This window comes from Enhydra lutris, unplaced genomic scaffold (assembly GCF_002288905.1).
Source record: "Enhydra lutris kenyoni isolate GAN:26980312 unplaced genomic scaffold, ASM228890v2 scaffoldscaffold46, whole genome shotgun sequence".
Lineage (NCBI taxonomy): Eukaryota > Metazoa > Chordata > Mammalia > Carnivora > Mustelidae > Enhydra > Enhydra lutris.
The window spans coordinates 13092629-13116155 of NW_019154130.1; the positions used below are offsets into that span (position 1 = coordinate 13092629).

At 36.5% G+C, this 23527-nt stretch overlaps 1 protein-coding gene across 1 annotated transcript in view; it reads right to left on the reverse strand.

The window, feature by feature from the left end:
- The window catches only part of LOC111156378 (TAO kinase 3), a 188239-nt gene that overhangs the window by 33258 nt on the left and 131454 nt on the right, over window positions 1-23527 (reverse strand). Inside the window, exons 10-13 of the mRNA XM_022517211.1 lie at window positions 21388-21481; window positions 20259-20340; window positions 13006-13173; window positions 10059-10265 (exon numbers count right to left, since the gene is read on the reverse strand). Coding sequence (XP_022372919.1) covers window positions 10059-10265; window positions 13006-13173; window positions 20259-20340; window positions 21388-21481 — 551 coding nt within the window. The remainder of the gene's footprint in view (window positions 1-10058; window positions 10266-13005; window positions 13174-20258; window positions 20341-21387; window positions 21482-23527) is intronic.

Below are 23527 nucleotides of genomic sequence, written 5' to 3' on the forward strand. Positions count from 1 at the left end.
TCAGTTTTGCATTTTGTCTATGACTATCTGAAAAAAATTTTTTAAAAATAATTCCTTGCTCTTTCAACAGAAAACAAAAATTGAAGAGGTTTACAAACACAAAATTTAATTATATCATCTAAAATTTTTTAAAGTCAAGACACAGATATTCTTGAGGGAAATTAAATTTTATATCCAGGTTTTCAGGTAAAAGTCAAGAGCCAAGATTAAATTTACCATTGGGCTGATTTTCTTTTTCAATTTATAAATTTAGAATGCTCCAGAATGTTAGGCAGGTATCAAACATTACATCTATATTTAGAGATCTTTTTAAATTTACTGTATTGAGGTCTATTTTGTTTTTAAATAATGAAGGGACCTTTAATGCCATTGAGGACATATATGTCAAATTCAAGGATATTCTATTGCTGTACTGTCTTATATGATAGTCAGTAGCCACATGGATATTTAAATTAAATAAAATGTAAAATTCAGTTCCCATGTCGTACCTGTTGTTTTAAGGTAGTCATTAGCTATGGCTACCATACTGAACAGTGCAGGTATAGATCGTTTCCATCACTGCAACAATCAGTTCTATTAGTACCACAGGTTAAAAATGTACCTCAACCCGTATTTTTGAGATTATTAAAAAAAAAACAAAACAAAACAACAACAACCTTGATGGCCCAAAGAAACTACTATATTATTTCCCAGGAAATCTAACCTTTTATTTTATAGGACAAAGAGAGGTCAAGTATGGGACTAGGATTTATGCGCTAGGTTTAAGGTTCTTGAGAGCAAGGCAATGGGATCTACTGCCATTGACATTACTGGATATTTATTAATCAGTTACATTTATCTCCAAAATTGATTTTTTAAAAATATTTTTAATTTTTATTTTTTTATTTATTTGAGAGAGTGAGAGAGAGCAGGGTGAGTGAGAACATGAGTGGGGAGGGCAGAGGGAGAGGGAGAAGCAGACTCCCCACTAAGCAGGGAACCTGATGCAGGGCTCAATCCCAGGACCCTGATATCATGACCTGAGCAGAAGGCAGATGCTTAATTAACTCACTGAGCCAACCAGGTGCTCAGAAACTGATCACTTCTAATATTACAGTACCAGAAAAACAAGAAGCGTCTAAATGGCAGCAATCAGATGAGATAGATTAGGTAGGGTCCTGTGGTTTTACAGGAGGCCTTAAGAATTCAAAGTTTGGTGATTATTAATTAGCTAACATTAAGTACACTGACTGAGAGGTAGCAGCTCAGTTTCACACTGTAAGAACTTGATTTACAAAAATAACTAGTAACACTAGAATCTTTATGGTTCACTCAATGGAATAAAGTGAAACACATTCATGTGCAAATACATATAATTTTAATTTTATTAGTGTGTTTTCTCTCAGATATAAATTAGCACTTATAGGCTAGGTCTTGCTTAGCAAATTAAAAGTCACATTATATTTGCTAAATTTTTAAACCAAGAATATTGGAATACACTGGAAAAGTTAATATTCAAAATCATAGTGATTTTAGTTAACACGCAGCTCATTCAATACCTCACTAAGGTATATTTTAAAAATAATGCTATTTTATTATTTTTTCCCCATCCCCTTGGACAAAAATAATACTACTTTAAAAGCTAATCTGAACAATAGGTCCCAAATTTAAATCTACTTCAGGTATAGTACATAATGTTAACCGTATCATTCTTTACTCCAGCTTAAAATTCTTTTCATTTCATGAAAGAATTCTTAGTTTTCCACAGCAACTTCATAACCTATCCCCACACTAAAGGTGTTCAACTATTATGTGAGAGACCACAAAATGAGGTAAAATTTTAGTCTAACAGTAGACACCCACTTCAAATGCACAGGAAAATGATTTTTAAAATATTCAATTCCATTGCATCAAAACGAGTTTAAAATTCTGAAGATAAACAATGATGCAATTTTAAAATGAGGGAAATGTGACTTGAGAAGTACAAACAAATTAAACTATCAACTTTACTGGGTATGTTGTCTGTTGGCTATACTGCCCCTTCAAATAGCAGTCCCTTTCAAGACGAGCACCACACCTGGCTCCCACACTTCCTGAACTGCACACATTTTAAGACTAATAATGGAAAGGGACAATTTGCTATTTTATGCAGTTAGGTACTGAAGCAGATTATCTGCAAATAAGGTGAGGGCCAACATCGTTGATGTTGAAGAATGATTTTAGAAGATTAAGATCAAGTATTGGGGTGCCTGGCTGACTTGACAGAGCATGCGATTCTTGATCTTGGGGTTGTAAGTTTGAATCCCACACTGGGGGTAGAGATTACTTAAAAATTAAATCTTTTTTTTTTTTTTTTTTAAGAACAAATACCATGTTCTACCTTACCAAGACAGAATGTAGGTATTGTCTATAATTTATCTTTAAAACATTATCATCTGGGAATAAACAAAGTAGCTCTTTCAAATACCCATATTGTTGAGAACCAGTTTTAAGTAAATCTATGTTAACCGGTAAATTTATAATGTTCTTTCACTGTAAAAAATTTTTTTCAGATTAAAAAGAAAAGAAACTGTCATAATTTTGGTCAAATCTTTAGCAAGAAGAGCTGAGCTTTTATACAATATGCTTAAGTACATAAAGCTTGAAGCACAAACTTTACTATTACACACTGAACAGGAAGCTTTACTTCTATTTAAAAGTTTTTCTCTAAGTAGCTATTTATTAAGATTGTGAAATTAAGATTCATGGTGTAGCTGCTTGTTTAGAGTTTCCAGATTCACTTGAAATTATCCCCGGAAACCACTCGTCTGGACACTGTTATACTTTTGGTATATCTTTATTATACTATCACATACTTACTTGTGTGTCTGTGCAAGAGACTGTGAGCTTTCTGAAAACAGTAAATATGGTTTGGAAAATCTGTCTCCCTGGCACCCACCTAGTGCTTGATACTTAGTAGGCATTCAGCAAATGTTTGCTGAATAAATAAATTCAAGAATATAGGTCTGAGAAGATTCTGGGAAAATGACATTTTCTCTTTTATTATTTAAGAGAGTTCAAATTTCTATTTCATAAAAACCTGCTACTCTGTACTCTGAGAAAGTCATAAAATTGTAACACACAGGTACACCTTTATTTTAGGCGGCAGGAAGAAGATCTAAAAATGGCTTTTGTCAGATGATAAGAAGCCTTTTCATAGATTCCCAAACTTTTTATGCTGTGGAGAAGGGATCAACAAACCCACCACCTCTCTTTTGTTTTCGTTCATTTCAAAATTACTAATTACTGCATAAGCAGTTGTTGCTATTGAAAGCTGGGGCTAGAGGAAGGGAAGAAGATGGATGGACAAGGCTATCTTTACTGGGGAGGGTAGCTACTAGGGAGAAAAAAATGACTAGAACGCAGGGGATAAAGACACTACTATAGACAGGTGGTTTTTATGACTGCTCTGTTTGAGAAACATTGTCTTCGTATGTTAATTTACTTTTAGTTTGCCAAATTTGAGTTGAAGAGTCAAAGAACCCGCCCATCTCTTTAACAAAAATAATAGAAAAGGCCACTGAAGCAAGTGAAAATTAAACTAGAACATCCTATCCTCTCAAGGACATCTTTTCTTTTTTTTCCCTCCCACAAAAATGGTGAAAGCCATTTTTTTCTTAAAGAAGGGGCTGTGGGGGTAAGGGGGATGGGGTGGAGAACACTGACTCATAGGAAAAAGGCCAAATAAAGCTTTAAAAGTTAAGATAGAATGGTTTTTTAAAATAATCTCTAAAAGGGGGCCATGATGACTAGAGTTCATTAGGCATACCTAAAATAACAAACTGATTAACAAACACTTTCATATATTAAAGTCTTATGATCTATATTAATAGAAGGCAGCAGCAGGCAAAAATAACTGAAAGTGTACCTTTCCACTGGCAGATTAAAAGATCAGACTTTGGTGGTTAGATCGCTATTAGAATCTGTTTGCTGCTACTATACCCACAGCGATTTTAAGGAGTAGGGCGGAGGCTCAGAAGCAAGCTAAATAGCAGCAAAAAACCTAATCTGGATTAGGAGTTTGCTCTGGAGTCATTTGGGAAAAAAATGAGAATTGAGGCATATGTAGAGTTGTGTCCTATATAAGTTCACCTTCATTTTAGTTCACAAAACATTTATTGAGTGCTTACTATGTGGCAGGCACTGTGCTGGGTGGTAGGAAAAGAGATGTTCTTGAGGAGCTAACAGTCTAGTCATATGATGATATTACTGTTACTGGAAAAAGCAATATGGCAACATGAGCAAGGGGAAAAGTGCTTGAAGATTATTTTGTCCAAAAATACTTTTAGACTTACCAAGTCATTTTTACTCAAAAGGGAGATTAGATTAGGGTCCCTTCAGGGCCTGGGAAAGAACAGAATAGAGGAGAGGACTGGAGAAAAAGAAGTAATCTGAAATTCTGATGCCAAAGGAAAATTTTCAGAGTCCCACTTCACAGTTTTGGGGCTTGATCTGTGATAGAATTGTCCTGCTAAAATCAGGGCTTCTTTATTCTGGATGCGGAGCAGTTAACTGCAAGTCACACTCTTACCAGTTGTACATGGACTTTAAAAATAAGTTCACTTCCTATATAAGACGGTAATCTGTTTCATATCTATGGTTTCACTAATTTAGGATAATGTCTGCTTGATTGTACCAATCAAGATGGGGGGACCAAAAAATGCCCCACTCTTATTCTTATATTTTGGTATTTATTAAGCATGTTCTTACTGTCTGGAGTATAATTATTGAAGAAATGCTATTTAAGTCTTTTAAACCATAAAGACAATACTAAAGATTATTTAACCCTTTTAATCCATATGTTCAATGAACCAAAATAGCATGATGTTCAGCCTCTGGCAATTAATTCATTCCTTGTGTTTTTTTATTCGTGCGTCCATTCATTCATTCCATAGTTTTTTACTGAATGCCTCTGACTGTTCTAGGTGTTAAGACGTAGTGTGGAACAAGGCAGGCATAGTCTTTGCCTTAACGAAATTTACATTCTACAAATGAAATAACAGATCAACAAATTAATATATAATATAATATTAGATGGTGATAAGTATTAAAAAGAAAATAAAATAGGATAGTGAGATAATGGGTAGAACATTGGTTGTAGTATGATAATTTAGTGATATATAGGTTTTTCTAAGATTCTGGTCACAGACCCATGCAAAACTGGTAAATGTTTAATAAAACAATATTGATTGCTTTCTTTCAAATACAAACTTTGTGGTCACAAATTATAATAGACTCAGAAATGCACCACCTAAATCTTTGCCTCTAAGAAGACTTGCTACTAGAATCCTGGCAGTCAGAATGGCCGGCAGTCCATTTTGGAGTGGCCTTGGCTGGAGAGAGTGGCCTGGATCAACTCATACCCTTCCCAGGCTGCTCATATGCAATGACTGGTCTGGCTGAGGGTAGCAAGTCCCAGCCCTTCTTACTCAGTTTGGACAACTCTGAAGGGTCATTTTAGCTCCACAGCTCCCTTAGGAGTTGGCTGAAGCTGATGTTAGGTCTGCTATCTCATTTCAACTTTGCCCTCCACCCGATGCTGCTTCCTTCTCTCTTCCACAGGTGTTGACCCCAAAAGAAACTCCTAAAAAACAGACTGCTGCTTGAAACGGTTTCAGCTCTGCTTCCCAGAGAATCCAACATGTGACTTAAATGTTACCTGTACCTACATGTAATACAGTATCACAGCTATGCCATCTGCATGAAGAAGGAGGGACTGATCAGAACAGTGGCTTTTAGGAACCCCCCCCTTTTTAAGTGAAATTTTAAGTGAATCCAAACACAAAATGTAAGAGATAAAAGCCTGCCTTATCCTGGAGGAGGTATGGATGAGGTGTGTTCCTGAGGCACCTCGCTACAAAACACCTTGAAAGTCACAGCAGAGATCTGCTTCTCTAAAGATTACAGGAACAGAAACACAGAATTTAGGAGCTGGAAGGGATCTCTGAAGCCATACAGAACTCCTGATTTTACAGATGAAGAAACCGAGGACCAGAGAGCTTTTTGTGACTCGCCTAAAGTAAAATAACACTAACAGTGGCAGACAGAACTATAAACTAGTTTCCTCATTCCTATGATCCATTATATAAAATTTTCTACTGAGAGCTCAAGATCCTATTTCACTTATGTTCCCAAGTGGAAAACTTTTAGGAAGTCAAGCATACCAACAAATACAAAGTTTCTGAATAATTTTTATATTTCTGTTGTGTTTAAAATGATAGATTTATAAGCCCAGGTATAGGATTTAAATGGGTTTCATGAAGAGATATAATTAATATTAAGTTTTCACATCTAACATATTCTACTTTTATTGCCTCCTTATACTTTCCCCCTTTTTTATTGTGGTGAAATATATCTAAATTAATCATCTTAATTATTTTTAAGTATATAGTTTAGGCCTATTAAATAGTCTTCTAATGTTGTGCAACCATCGCCCCCATCCTCCCCGTAATACTTTCATCTTGTAAAACTGAAACTTGTCTCCATTAAACAACACTCCATTTCATCCCACACCCCAGCCTCTGGCAGCCACCATGCTACTTTTTTGTCTCTATGATTTTAGCTACTCTAAATACCTCATAAAAGTGGAATCATACAGCATTTATCTTTTTGTTACTGGTATATTTCACTTAGTATAATGTCATGGTTCATCCATGTTGTAGTGTACGTCAGAATTTCTTTACCTTTTTAAGGCTGAATAATATTCCATTTTATGTATACCGTATTTTGTTTATCCATTCATCCATCAATGGACATTTGGGTTGCTCCCAAAATTTAGCTATTATAAATAATGCTGTTATGAACACAGTTGTACAAATATTTCCTTGAGACCCTACTTTCAGTTTTGGGGGGCAAATACCCAGAAGTGGAACTGCGGGTCATGTGGTAATTCTATTTTTAATTCTTTGAGGAACTACCTATTGTTTGCCGCAGCAGCTATACCATTTTACATTCCTATCGACTGCACAAAGGTTCCAATTTTTCCACATCCTTGCCAACTCTTGTCTAGCCATCCTAATGGGCATGAGGTGGTATCTTATTATAGTTCTTATTTGCATTTCCTTAATTATTAATGCTATTGAGCATCTCCTCATGAGCTTATTGGAGCTTATCTTCTTTGGAGAAATGTCTATTCAAGACCTTTGCTCATTTTCAATTTGGGTTGGTTGTTTTTTGGTTCTTGAGTTTTAGGAGTTCTCTTTCTATTCTGGATATCAATCCCTTATTAGATATGGAAATATTAGATATGGAAATATGATGTGCAAATATTTTGTCCCATTCTGTGGGTTGCTTTTGGTTAGCCTGCTTATATTTTCAGTTCATTTAATTCATTCAGTTTTATTCACAAGTGTTTTTCAATTTTCTTTCATCACATTTCCTCCATATATTTATTTCATAATAAAATAGAAATACATTATGTAACTTAAATTCTTCCTGACAAACATTTTGTATGGATCAAATACAACCATCTATTTTAGAATATAAATTAATATCTATTATTTTAAAAAAAAAGGATTTATTTTATTTTAGAGAGAGAGAGAGAATGTGGGTGGGGAGGGGCAGAGAGAGAGAGAGAAACTTAAGTGCTGAGTGGGGAGCCTGATGGGGGGTTCGATGCAGGGTTGGATCTCACAACCTTGAGATCATGAGCTGAGGTAAAACCAAGAGTCAGCCGCTTGACCAACTGTGAGACCCAGGTGCCCCATAAATTAACATCTATTCTTAAAAGATGATACCACACAAGAGAAAAAAGTATTGAAAAACCTGTATTACAACAAGACAGGTCTGTACCATCACACACCAAAATCAGAATTAAAATTCAAGACCAGAGTTTTCCTTTTTGTTGACTGTGCTAGTAGTATCTTTCTTCTAATTCTGTTCTCATTTGAGGGTTCCTGGAGTAAAAAGATCCAGTGGAAATCCTTTTCTTTTGATCCCTATACCCATGGAACTCCAGAGGTAAAGGAAAGAGCCAGATTGGTCAGCATCCACAATAGCTCCTTCCAAAAAGAGAGTCCAGCAAAACTTTCTTTTCTACCTTTCAAATACAGGAACACCTGCCCATGTTTAAAGAAGCTGGTTGCCAATGCTGAACTCCTGGCAGATTTCTGCATCTGTAGAATATAACTCCTTTCCTCAGAAGGCTTCCATGACTTTCTGATAATTTGGTCCTTGTTGTTTTTCTGTACTCCATTCACTCTTCACACTGCTCACCAAGCTCTAACTTCTCTGACCTTTTCCCTCTTCCTTGAACATACAAAGTTCTTTGTCTGGGCCTTTGCACTTGTTTTCTGACTCATCCCCATCCCTCACCCCAGGTTAGTTAACTTCTACTTATCTGTGAAGTTTTAGCTTACAAGTTACATCACTGGGTAGGCTTTCCACTACTCCCTAATAGATTAAATCCTCCTTTTACCCAGAGCAGAAGTTTCATAATCAAATGGTATAGTTACTTGTACAATTATTTTCCTAATCTCCCCCAAAGATAGTAAGTTTCATGAAAGCGCTACGTGTGTTTTATTTCCTAGATATCCACAGGGCCTACTATAGTTCCTGGCACATGGTACAAGTCCTCACCAATTCTTGCTAAATAAATGAGTAAGTTAATCTGTTCAGAAAATAAATGTGTATCCTTCCTCTACTTATGACCAGGGACCAATATATTTTCTCCTGCCCTTCATCCTTACCTGTTCAATTTCCTTTTCGTTCCAAGGAAAATGCACCAATTGACGTCTAAGTGAAAAAAAATTCTTAAATATGCTCTATCATTGAAATTAGAATGTAATCACTGGCATTTATTAAAATAAGTATATATATACACCATAAAAGGAAAATGAAAAACAGATTCTTTCATATAATTCTACACTATGGACCACTTACCTAAAGTCACTCAAAACATTTTTGGGTCTTCTTCCAAAGAATTATTGGTAATTCTGTAGAATACTCATCTTTTTTTTAAAAATTTTTTAAAAAAGATTTTATTTAGTTATTCGACAGAGAGAGAGAGATCACAAGTAGACAGAGAGGCAGGCAGAGAGAGAGGGGGAAGCAGGCTCCCCACTGTGCAGAGAGCCTGATGCGGAGCTCGATCCCAGGGTCCTGGGATCATGACCTGAGCCAAAGGCAGAGGCTTAACCCACTGAGCCACCCAGGCACCCCTTTTTTTAAAAAAAAATTTTTTTTAAGATATAATACTCATCTTATAGATAGTGCTCTGCAAGAAACTGTAAGACTTTTTTTTCATTTTTTCATGAAGTACTTCAACTTATGAACCATGATAGGCCTGTATGAAAGGAGGATTTTTTTTTTTTTTTTTTTGGTAAGATGTACTTATTTGAGAGATGGGGGGTGGCGGGAGCAGGGAGAAGGAGAGAGTCTTAAGCAGACTCTGCACTGAGCACAGAGCTGGAGGCAGGGCTTGATCCCATGTCTCTGAGATCACGACCTGAGCCAAAACCGTTGTTCAACTCTTAACCAACTGTGCCACCCAAGAGCCCCAGAGGGATCTTTAATTGGAAAACCAAAGTAAAAATAAAAACAGAACCGTTCTTCAAAAGTCAAAATATTTAAGCTGACAGAACTAGTTTTAGAATTAGAAATAAATCTAAGAGCAACAGAAAAGAGTAGAAACTGCTTCTTAAACAAATGGTAGCTTATACATTAAGAAACACACCTCTGAGAGCATGCTTCTAAACGGGTTATATTCACGAAGCTGTTAAGAGTACAGTATTAAAGTTATGGTTTAGAGAGGATTTTATCAATTTCTTTGACTTGGAGATTTACAGCTTTATTTATTTTTATTTTTATTTACTGATAATGGTAGACAGAGCACCAGGAAAGGAAGATGAAGAAACAGGCCGAGCTACAGCTTTACGTAGTCTTTTGTTATCTTTTTACATAAGAGAACTATCAAGTGCTAGGTTTAGTCCCATACTGCAGTTGTAGAAAGTCACCCCTGAAAGGTCTGGATGCCAAGTGGCCTGATCTGGCTTCATTACAATGACAAAGCCTAGAGCTGTGAAGGGTACCGGGGAACCTACCTTCTTGGGCACAACAGAGGAAGTGGAATTTACGGTGCTTTCGTCATCGTGCATCATAACAGGTTCAGAGCTGTTCTCGTCCATGACCTCCTGCATGCTGTTCACACTGCTGCTCTGGCTGCCTGTGCTCACAGACATGCTTGGGATGGAATGGTTGCTGCCCAGGCTGTCCATTTCCCTGATCAGGCTGGTTCCATGTTCGCTGTCCTATAAAAATAGGGCATGGGGGTTAAAAAAGATGACTGGAGGTAAAGTGCCGATCCATTGACTGAGCTTTTAAGCACACTCAATTCTGCAGTGCCAAGTTGCTTTTCTGCCAAATCTGCAAAGATAAACTTTTTATGTAGTGACTCTACTACTCCCCCACCATTTTCAGACATCTCAAATTCACTTCCCTGCCTTCCTCAGGGGCTATTCTGGACATGGGTCATAAGGCTCCAAATGCCGCTATCCTAGGGCTTTCCCCCATCATATGCAACTATTATATTATTGTATTGCTATTCGTAAGCAGAAATCGGGCCAGGTTTGTAAGAGACTTTCCGGAACATCAAGGTGCTAGAGAAAGATTGTAGGCAACTGAACGGGTAACATCTGGGATATTTACAATTAGGGCAGCGGTCGTTTGAAACTGAAATAGAGTTAAAAGAGTTTTCAGAGATTTGACAAGGAATATATTCCTTTGCAAATCATTATTGAGTAACTTCATGTCTAAGCAGGGATATTAATTCTACTGTCCTGGACAGGTAATTAAATTCTGCCTCCCTCAAGCAATTCTATCATGCTTACCTCTGTAATCTTATTAAATATATCTGTTAAATAATACTGGTATTCATCACTGCTAGTCCAAAGACTACTATTTAAGAAGTGGTAAAATAATCAGAATATGTCATTTACCCATCACAGTGGGATATCTTTTGATTTAAGATTAAATAATATAATTAAGGTAACTTAGTTAAAAAAATCCTATTTTCAAAGAACCATACTGTATGTATATAACTTTAATGAGTTGTTACTTAGCCATGGCACTCTAAGGAATCACTGGCATAGGTAATATGGGTAATTTAAAATGGTAGATAATACATTATATATATATATTTTTTAAAGATTTTATTTATTTATTTGACAGAGAGAGAGATATCACAAGTAGACGGGAGAGGCAAGCAGAGAGACAGAGAGAGAGGGAAGCAGGCTCCCTGCTGAGAGAGAGCCCGATGCGGGACTTGATCCCAGGACCCTGAGATCATGACCTGAGCCGAAGGCAGCGGCTTAACCCACTGAGCCACCCAGGCGCCCAATACGTTATATTTTTAACAGATTTATTTTCCCAATTAAAAGGGATCATTTGTATATGTGCAATCAAGAGATTTATAGTCCAATTCAGTTTTCTGAATTTCATTTTTATAATTATTGATAATTTTTTCTTTTATATACAAAGGTAAAATAAAATGCATTGTTCATTCCTTTCCTCTTTTCTATCTAGTTTTAGAGGAAGAGGAGTCCTTTCTTTTGTTCAAGGCTCTATACTCCTGCTCCTATCCCATGTACTTCCTGAGATCCTACTTAACTACATCTGTCTCATCTAATTTCAATGCTTCTGGCCCGGCTTCTTCCACTTTGTCTATAAATATGAAGAGACCTGACCCATACTTACAGACCTCTCTTCATACTGTCCTTTGTCCCTTTTTCCTTCTCAGCCAAATTTATGAATCTTAAAATAACCAGCTTTCACTGTCTCTACTTTCTCACTTCCCATTTATTCGACAAACCTACTGTTATCTATTATTCATCCTAACTACTCCTGTAAAGCTACTTTTACGAAGGTCATCAAAAACGCCCTGCTTGTAAAACTCAGTTAACCTTTTTTTTTTTTTTTTTTTTTTAAGTCCTTGTCTAACTTGACCTCTCTGTGGTATCTGCTATTACCGGCTACTCCGTCCTTGAAGTTGCAGACTGTTGAATATCTGTGATGTTTCTTAGGGTCCCTCATATGGCGTGGCCCTCTTCCCATTAGGCATTCAACTCCGGATTCATTACCATTTTAATTCTCTTGACCCCCAGCCAACTACTCTTTACCCAGACCTCTTTCTTATGTTCTGGGTTTGAATTTTCCAACCAACTGCCAGACATTACCATTCAGGTGTCCCAACTATCATTACCCTTACTTCAACCAATCCTTCTTAAGTTATTTGAATGAGGAGACAGAAAGTCACTTCTCCTTTGAAAACTCCTTCTGTATACTATGTCAGCAGCATATGATGCCATTAAACTCAACAGGCATCAAACTGAAATCATTCTAAACCTACTATTTCTCCTTGATTCTTTTTCTCCATTCTTGGTATTGACATACCCTAGTCACCTGAGCTAAAATGTTCAGAGTCACCTTAAACTCCTCCTCACCTGTCACTGTGACTTTCAGTGAGAAACACTGTATTATCAAATCTACCTCTACAGTGTTTCTCAAAAGTGTTCTCAAAAGTGTTCCTTTTCCCCCCATCCCCAATGACACTGTCCTTATTACCTCTTGCATGGACTGTTACATAGAATGTGACACATTCCAGTCTGTCGTAATTCATTCTGTTGCCAGGATAATCTTCTGAAAGCACAGCATCTTCCTGGGCCTAAAATGTCCTATGCCTGTCTCTCAGAAACCACCACATCATGTCCTGCACACAAACTTCACTAATCCCCCCAGCAGGCTTATTTTCTCCCCTGGAGAAAATTTTCTCCCCTGGAGCCCTGCCTGGTGACACACCTCAAAAGCATTTTTCATATTTTGTCTTATATAAGAGTTATTTTATGTATGTTTCTTTTGCAACTCTGCATGTTTCTTGAGGCCCAAAGCATCAATTACATTTTTATCGCCAAAAGTGGTTTTCATTGTGCCTAGTCCAGAACTTTCCCATGTAGTAGGCACTCCATCAGTGCCTACCAAATAAACCGAACCTACTTCTTCATCCTCCTGTGACTCATTCAAGGGTCCGTTTCGTGTCTCTTGGAAAAGAATTTTTTTCATTTTTCGGTACTGTAGGTTATCTAATTCACGGACAGCATCTTTTGTCCTCTGTATGAGGTCAATTAGGACACGGAGTGGCCGGTCTCGTCGAACAAAATCATGCTGATTGAGGGAGGAGAAAAAAACAAAAACTGAAAATGAGAGAGCAGATTTTGGAGGGCAAGATTTACATTATAAAAGCAAACACATAAAATAGGCCTACTGATTTTGCAGAAATAATAAGCTGTGACTCATTTCGTATAGCCTCTCATTTTGTATAAATCTTATAAAGAGGTAACTATGCTCTTCTCTTCTTCCTCAAGCCCCATTTTGTGGACTTCATCCTAGAGTTTACCTAAGAACTCTTGAGATTTACTTTAACGTATAAGTTAATAATGACTAGTAGCTTAGAGGCTTGTAACTTTCAAATATCAAGGATTTGAATATATATAATACACAGATATATAATAAGTAGAAGCAATGCAGAGTTATAGATATTATTGTTTTATAAGTTTATATTATTGTTTTATATATAAAACAATATATATATATTGTTATTGTTGTTATAATCTGCCTCAATCTTCCTATCCACCTTGTTGAAATAGACTTGTGTATATTTTGTTTTCTTGTGATCATACCCAGTGTATGCTTGAAAATATGGCAGCCATTCAATTTATTTACAGGTTCTAATTCTGGCAATTTCATTTTGCCTCTACAGAGCTGTACAACCAGAAATAAGGGAAAAGGGCCTTTGAAGAGTGAAAGTAACTGCCCCAAAGTCCATAAACTTTTCCTCGTATAAAAGGCCTTCACTTTTTTTTTTTTTTAAAAGATTTTATTTATTTATTTGACAGAGATGACAAGTAGGTAGAGAGGCAGGCAGAGAGAGAGAGAGAGGAGGAAGCAGGCTCCCTGCTAAGCAGAAAGCCCGATGCGGGGCTTGATCCCAGGACCCTGGGATCATGACCCGAGCCAAAGGCAGAGGCTTTAACCCACTGAGCGACCCAGGTGCTCTAAGGCCTTCACTTTCAATATTATCAGTGATCTTTACACATATTCTGGTTTCCTAGTTTCTTAGCCTGTATCAGTTTAGAAAGAGGGAATAAAAGTGGGAGAATAGAGAGGATGGAGAACTATAGAACTAGAGTTACTTGTTGTAAAAAGAACTGTCCTTTGAAACTTCTTAGGCAGCATGACACTCAAGAAAAAGACAGAAAATCCATGACTAACACACCTACCACACACATAAAAATGAACAAAGGTTTGTGGGCTATTTTGCAAAGAGGAAAATGCTTCTCATGTAGTCCTTTTATAGGCCAAGAGTTGATGAAACACTATTGTTTCTGAGCCATCAAGAAATGAAATTATGTTTATTATGCTTTCTTTAAGAAGGCAGAGAAGTAGATCATGTATTTTGACAAGATTATGCAGAGAATGATCAAAAGTGGGAGGAGGAAGTTTTATTTTTTAAAGGAGAAGTTTGTTATGTGGAAAATTCACTTACATGAAATTATAATTTGAAGATATTGGGAAAATGGGATATAATGTGGTAGGGCCTTGGATGATGGAATGGATTTCATTTCTTCCTAAGTTAGACAGCTATAAAAGAGGAGTAGGGCCACTGTGAGGACATGTACTTGTCTTGTGGTTCTTCACCCTGACTTTGCTGTCAGGGTAATTGTGGCTTTTGCTCCTGCTTTTATAAAATATCTCTTCCTCTGCAGAGTCCTTTCTGAAAATGAAACACTATTCCCGGAAGTGAGTGCAGCCTGCATATTTCCAGATGAGCCCGAAAGGGAGAAAGTAAATTATTTTGCTCCTCTGGTATTTGTGATTATATAAGAGCAAACTGGTTTTCAGTGAACTTCAAGCTATAACTTAGGATCAGTGAATTTTAGAGCAGGAACAGCTCTTAGAAATTCTTTTATTTTCAAGGTGTGGAAATTCAGGCACGGAGAGATTAAGTGATTTACACAACCAAATAGTGGAAGAGCTACCTGTAACCCACATTGCCTCATTTGGTGTTTGTTTTTGGTGGTCTACCACCACTGTTGTCTAAGACAAAGATTTGATTGTGTCACTCACTGTGACAGACACTGGTGTCCCATTTATCCCCCATTCCAACCTCTTTTCCTTGCCTTCATCTATTGTAAGTACTAGAAAGTAAAAAGAGTTGAACTCCAGCCTCTTTTGGAGATACATACAGATAACAGTATGACTGAGTTTTGGTGAACAAGATACAAAGGGAGAAGTCCCTGAGGAAAGTTTTGTTTTCTAAAGTAAAAAGGCAAAGCACCTGACGAGAAGGTATTTTCCACTCTGCCCTTCCTCCTTTTTCCCTCTTGGGATAAAGGCTTGAGTCCTGGAGATGCAGCAGCCATTTTGTGACCAAGAAGATAAAAGCCACATACTGAAGATAATAAAGTAGGCAGACAGAAGGAGCTTGGATCCATGGTGATATTGTTGAGCTGTTTATTGTTCTGCACTGCTTATATTAATATCTCCTTTCTCAGTGCCCCGGGTTTCTTATTGCACAAGATAATTAAACCTTTACCTGTTTAAGCCTTTTAAAACTGATAAACTCAATATCGTAAACACAAGCCTGCATGATGAAGTCTGGCCTTTTATAGCCAGGCTCATGGTTGTATTTCTAGGTTCAAATCTAGTCACTCCTAGTCCGCTTTCCCATCCAATGCATATAGTACATTCTAGATAGTTCTTAACTCATGCCATGTGTTTCACACCTACATGCCTTTGCTTATGTTCTTTCTGCCTGCAATCCCATCTCTTCCCTGTTCTCCAAAGCCCATTTTTCTCGAAACCCCTACAACTAATATGTTCCCATATCCTTTGAAAATAATGGTTTTATTGTTCTTGAGGTATATTTCCTTGAAACATTTAAATGATAAAGAAAATACATAAAAGTAAATCATCCCAAGTTCCACCATCCAGAAATAAATATTATTAAATAAAAGAACATCATTTCAGACATTCTCTCTCAGGATAATGGATATCTAGAAATAATTTTAATGGAAATATTACATATGCTAATTTTAAGAAAGTCTATTAAATTAAGGTATACTTAAATGTAGCAGAATTAGATGACAAAGAGGTAAACCTTAACTTTAGTTATAATTTCTTTGCCAAGAGTTACCAGATCTTAAAATATCCTCTAAAGTTAACCAAAGAGAAAAAGAAAAAAGATGACAGAGATTGGAGTCACTTTTTTTTTTAAAGCTATGCCTTTCAACTTAAGGATTATTATTGACTATCTACTCTGAAAAATAGGAAAATTAGTATACTTATCTTTCTTTCCTACTCCTAGATTGTTCTAGTTACATTAGTATTTTTACATTGTCAATGTTTATAGCACTTACATTCTGCTCTTTAACCATATAAATGATTTTACCTTGGCTCTATATTTAAATGGATTCGAAGTGAAGGTGACATTTTAAAATGTCAGGAAGAAAATGTGAAAAAAAGATGAATTACCTAAAAATATTTGGGAACAAGATAGCCAACTGGGAGGAAAAAAGTTGACTTCTTTGTAACAAATTTTTGCATGACCTCTCAAAAGGAGCCCAGCATAAAGAACATAAAAAGAGAAATAGGGAAAAAATATTTGCAAGATCTACTACAAAGTAATAAGGAAAAAAACCCCTAACAACCAGACAAATGGGCGAAGATCACAAAGAGTTTAAAAAAAGGAAACCAATAAGCTTTTCAACCTATGAAAGACACTCAACTTAACTTATAACAAGAAATACGGATTAAAACTGTAAGTTCTCCACCGATCTGAGAGCCAAGTTCAAAAAGTATTGGTCCTCATACTTTGTTAGTGGGACTATAAATTGGTGCAATGTTTTTGGAGGTTGATTTTGTCAGTATGTGTTTATATTTAAAATCTATATTCCCTGTGATTAGCAATTTCACTTGCAGGATTTTAATCTTTAGATATCCATATACAGGTATAAAATGACACATATACAGAAACTCACTGCAGTCATTTCTAACAGAAAAAGACTGCAAACACCATAAAGAAGTTGGTTAAAACAAGTACGGTCATTCTGAAAATGTTATGGATCCATTTATAAGAATGAGGTAGCTCTACATGTAGAAACATAAAACAATATGCCTAACATACTATTAAGGAAAACAAGCAAACAAATAATCAAGGTAGAATAGTGGTTAGGGCTGCCTGGGTGGCTCAGTGGGTTAAGCCTCTGCCTTCAGCTCAGGTCATGATCTCAGGGTCCTGAGATCGAGTCCCACATCGGGCTCTCTGCTGGGCAGGGAGCCTGCTTCCTCCACTCTCTCTCTCTCTCTCTACTTGTGATCTCTCTCTGTCAAATAAATAAAATCTTTAAAAAAAAAAAAAGAATAGTGTTTACAGTTTGCTTCTATTGGTGCACAAATAAATCACAATATTTACTTCCATATACACAGAACATCTCTAGAAAAACATGCACAAAATTGGTAACAGTGGTTGCTAACTCTAGAGAGGGTCCTAGAATAGGAAGGAGATTTACTTTACATACTGTTCTTTTGAAATTTGTACTACCTATTCAACATGAAGAATGTAGTCTCTTTAACCAAGCAAAAGAAATATATAAAAATTTGGGGTATCAATTTAAATTTGGTGTTTGACGCCAGTCCTTTTAACAGTTTCTTCGGTTCCTAATTCATTCTTTCTTCCTTCCCCCCCTCTCTCTTTTTCTTTCTTGTTTTATCACTAGATTGACTGGATTCTGCTATTGAGCAATTTTTTTAAAAAGCTGTTAGAAAAAAAAAAATCGACTAAATCTGTGAGGCTTGAAAATGTCAGCTGCCTTTATAGCTAAAGAGCACCTTAGCTAGGTCAAAGATCCACCCCAAAATACTTTTTTTTCCCCAGCCTATTTGTATGAATCTTTCTTTTTCCCTGGAGTTCAGCAACTTCATCAGGTTACAGAAGATCAGTTCCATGGTGTCTGTCTTCAGGGCTCTGCTTAAAAAAATCATCTTCCTAGAAAGGCCTTCCCTAACTCCTCATCTAAAACACCAGCTCCTGGGGCACCTGGATGGCTTTGCTGGGAGAATGTGCAACTCTTGATCTCAGGATTGTGAGTTTGAGCCCCACACTGTGGGTAGAGTTTAGTTAAAAAGAAAAAGAAAAAAAAAAGGAATGATAGGTCCTATCACTGTTCATCCCTGTCACTGCTTTATTTTTCTGCAGAGAAAATTATTTATTACGGAGGCGCCTGGCTGGCTCAGTAGGTGAAGCATCTGCCTTCGGCTCAGGGCATGATCCCAGGGTCCTGGGATCGAGCCCCCGAATCAGGCTCTCTGCTCAGCAGGGAGCCTGCTTCTCCCTCTCCTTCTGTCGCTTCCCCTGCTTGTGATCTCTCGCTCTCTGTCAAATAAATAAATAAAATCTTAAAAAAAAAAAAAAGAATTTACTATGAACTGATATATATTTACTTGTGTGTTTAGTGCTTGGAACAGTGCTTGGCACACAGTAATTATCAGTAAATAATTGTTGAGTAAATAAATGGTGGGCTCATGTCATTTGGCCCCCCAAATCAAATTAAGACTAAATCAAGTCAAATAAAGGTCCAAACATTTATTTCCAATGAAGTTTTCTTCAGGTATATCCTTAAATATCTTATGCTATATGTGTTTCACTTTCTTCTTTGGAAGTAACAGGCTGCTGTATATTAGATTTCCTGTCTTCCACATGTGTCATCTTAATTATGATCACCTTTACAATTTTTCCTCTTGCATTTAACTTTGCTTTATTTCCTTACAACTTTCTGTCACTGGACACACCCTACGTGGGTTGGTTCATTATATTCAGTTTGTTGTTTATGATTTTATGTTTTAATTTTTCTCTTCCATTTCTTTTCTTATCTCTGCCGGCTTGTTTTTTTATACCCTTTTGGTGTCTCGGTCCTAAAACTCATCTTTGGATCTTGTATTATCTTCTTTGAGGTGCTTTTCCCCCTTAATTTTAATATAGCCCCAAATTATCTCTTCCCCTTTATGGTAGTGCTTTCTACCCCATCCCCCAATTAAAAAACTTTTTCACCTACTTCAAAGTAATAAAATATTACTTTATCTTGGGTTATCTGGTGCTTTGTTCTGGTTGTCATTTTTCCTTACAGAAATCTGGAGCTGTCACGGAGGCATACAGAGTAGAGTTCATGTCTAGAACACATGATGGCCCTACACCAAAGGGAACTATACAGAGTCCTTTGCCTTGTTGCTTCAGCCACCATATTCCTGTGAGCTGCTATTTACAAGAAGAAAAAACTTAATTTTCTGTGGAAAAACTCTCTGGCTTCAGACTTACCTCTTCAGGAATACTTAAAGCCAGAGAACAGAATAATGTTTATAAAGTCCTCAGAAAAAAGAAAATGTAAACCAAGAATTTGTGACCTAGACAAGGTGCTCTTCAATTATAAAGGTAGCTGACAGTCTTAAGCTTTCAAATTTAGTCAATATAATCTTTCTGAGCTTTTCTTAAAACCAACCAACAAAAAGAGTTAAAAAATATATACATGTATACAGAAAGAGGTTAAATAAATCTGGAGTAGTTTATGCCAAATAAAAGACATTTATATTGTAAAAGTCTCCACACACTTGACTGATATTAATGGAACCTACATATGAAGTTTATAGTAAAATGTTACATGAAGAGATGCCACCAAATGCGATGTTTAAGTCAAATGAATGGAGTTAATGTGATACTCCTGTACCAACATGTATGATGTAATGTGATGTAAGTGTACGCTTTGTATACTTATTGTACATCTTCACTGCTTGATGGTTTGGCAACAACCTAACTGAAAATTCCCGAGTTGGCATGTGAACCACTGGCAGACTGTCCTGGAAGCACTGTATTGAATTTCGTGCAGATATTAGTCATCGGAACATCACAATGATGACCAGAGCAAAGAGAAATAGTTGTTGTCATAGGCAGAAAGAGGGAGGGGGAAAAAAGAGAAGATGGAAAACATGGAGGAAAAAAACTGTCCACGTGGAATATATAGTACCATCTACTGTGATAATCTTGCTATTTCTATGCCTAGCTATTATCTCTGGGTAAATGACAAGGCAGCACGTTCTAATCCAGTTTGTCGTGATGAGCTGCCACAGGAATGATTTCCTCTACTCCACTACAACATGCCTTTAAATCCCCCTTCTCAAATATAAATTTGAAAAATTACCCTTAATAGCTCCGCTGACGTTGGCCTTTCCTGAGGTATTTTCTGCAAGCAGTAATCAACAAATCTCCGAAAGGAGTCTGTCCTGTATGTGCAAATACATGGAAAGAAAGTAAAATCAGGGTCTGTGGAATACACTGAGTACTTAAAACACTCTCATTCAAGGGAAAGATTTACATTTTAAGAGATCTTTAATAAAATATACAAAATATATATAATAAAATATACAAAATATTAAAATGGACCATTTTCAAGTTTATGGTATCTAAAAATTAATTATCTGGATAACGAATGTGGAGAGTTTCAAGTTAGTCAACACATAAACATACCTTAACATATAAGCAAGGTCAAATCATAATTTATGTTCAAAAAATGAAAAGTATTATATTTATATATATAATAGTTTTACACATATTTTTCTTTCCAAAGATGACAACTCTGGTAAGTCTCAAGCCTATATTCTTCACGGCTGGTTGGTAACTTCTCCATCACCCACCTCCTACAACCAGGTAGTAAAATTTGAAGCATAAGGGAAGGGACTTAGGCATATGGTTTCTGGATAAAAAAACTTCCTTCTCTTGGGAGGCGGAAGGAAGTTGTCCACTCTTGTTTAAAACTTCCCTTATTCTGTAACTCTTGTGGCCCAAACAGCTATCAAAATGTTATAATTTTCTGTAAGGAATGATACAATTCTGAATAGACAGTGTATATTCTGTGTCAACATACTTAAATATAATATAATAAAAGATATGACAACTGGAAAAATAATGACATCAGAGAAGGTACTTCATCTCTGCCAAGAAGTGGTAAGAGCTGAGATGATCAATACAAGACTGTCAGGATTTAAGAGATGAGACTTATTAGGAAGACAGCAAGGTATGTTCCTTGTAGAATTTCAGTTCCTACACACACATTAAGAACATAGTACAAGTGACAGTGAGGGTAGAAATAAGTAAAAATGTGTGTGTGTGCATAGCCAATTCACATCTATAAAGCACCACTGTCAGTTACTATAACATATGGTGAAGGAATGTATGGTTTCTAGGTCAGATATTTAAAATGTGATTCAGTGAAAGTGCCGAATTACATGTGGTGATTCCCTTAGAGATTTAAAATGAGAGCAGAGTCTTACCATTCATTAGACTGTAGCGTTGGGGAGTCGTTCTGGGCAATGTGGTATAAGGCACTCATTGCGTTCATGTTGAAAAGGGGGGGCTTCCGTTCCGCTGAAGGACAAGAAACACAATAAAGCAGTTCTTTAAAGAAATCAGGCAGACAGAGAAATAAGGCTCTGTGAGCAAAGCTCCACCGCTAAATCAATGGCTCATTACTGTCATCATGCCACATACTCCACTTATTTTAAACTCTGAGGTCAGCCCAGGATAGCCTTTCAGAAGAAGCTGCTCATCATCCTAATGTATACTGGCAAAGCTCCTAACAGACCCATTTCAGAAGATTCAAAACAAAAATTTATTTTTCTCTCACCTATCTTCAAATGCTGGTCTTTGCTTGTGTTCCTATAATAGGTATGAACATCTTTGTGTGTATGTGTTTTAATGTAAACATATGTATTCATTGAAAAAATTCATAAGGCACAGAAAAATAGAATGAGAAAAATTATTATAGAATGGAACATCTTCAACATGACTAACATAGCAAGGAAGATAAAATAATTCAATTCAATAAACACTGTCTGAAGTCTCGTCCAGGCCAAATAAATGGTACAGGTGGTGGCAGAGGGAAAAGGGGAGGAGGGGGGGTGGTAAATCACAATCAAGCTTGGTCCAGCCTAAAGAGAAACTCAGTGAAATTAGGTATTTCTTAATAGATTTATTCTATCTCAGCCCATCCTGATCTGTTTTTTGGAATTTCTGTAGCTCTATTTTAGTATACTGCTTATTTGGCATGTACTCTCCTATTGCACTTACATAAACATAAAATCTTTTCTCTCAAAAGAAATCATTAGCTCTGTGAGTAAGATCTTACAACCCTAGTACTCTTCTTATGCTTTTATTCCTCAAGCAATATATAATAAGGTGTTATTCACATATTTAGTGCTTGATTTGTTGACCAAAGGAAAAAAAATCAAGGCTCTAGTTCTGAGTGCAGTTAGTTTTAGATTATTTACTAATTATTATGCTCTAGAAGAAAAATCACTATCTCATCCTACCATGCTTATCCTAATGGATTCTTTACATAGTCCCACCTTGTAATTCATAATCTAATTCTCAGGCTTTATCAAACATCTTGGTTTTCAAGCACTTTTACAATGGTGAATTTGGCTTACTCCATGAAGTAACACAAAAGACATTTTGACTCTCAGAAGGATGAACCTATGAAAAGCCAGGTGAGAAAACAAAACAAAAACTGTCCAAAACTTGGAATGAACAATTTTAAGAGTAGTGAACTTTAAGTCACTGGCAGTACCCCGGCAGAAGACGACTATGGTTATTCAGGCATGATGCTCTGGAGGGGCCTCTTACAGTCTTGTCTAAATGTTCTCTGATACTTTTAAAATGCACAGTATACCATTCTATAAATATTTTTTATTAGCCTCTCAAAAGAATACTATATACTCATGACATAGCTACCAGTATTACAGGGGCATGGACTATGGACTGTTCACAAGTGGAAATTTTAGAGTTGTAGTGTGGACAAATGGATTTATATCTGTTTCAAATGCAGAGGAGTTCAGGTTTAGGTTCAGGTTTATTTATTTATTTATCTTTTTCAGGAGGTACACACTGGAGAGTTTCTAGAGCTTGGCCTTCTGACAACTCCAAGTATTTGAAGCCACATGGAAGTAGGAACTCACCATGTCACCATGTCACCATCGATGGTTTCCCATCATTCTTAGAACAGAGTCCAGATCCTTAAACACATAGCCTATCTGCCTTTATTAACATGACTCTGGAGACCTCTGTTATTCATTCTGAGAAGCAATGCTTCCCCACTCTTCTCAAGTCATCTTTTGCTTCACTGAGAGAAGCAACTTCAGAGCCTTTCACACATAACTGCTTCCACTGTCTGGACTCCCCTTCCACGTTCATTCCCTAAACTTCATCTGGTTAATTTTTGCCAACCTTTCAGGTTTCATCTTAAATAAATTGCATTTTTACATTCATTTCATAAATACTTATTTAATGTTTATTATATGCTTACAAGCACTTCCTTAGGGAAGGCTTCTCCGACTTCTCAGACTAGGTCCTATTAGATTTTGTCACTGAAAATTATGTTTTTCCTTTCTACTACCTATACACATGGTGATTCCC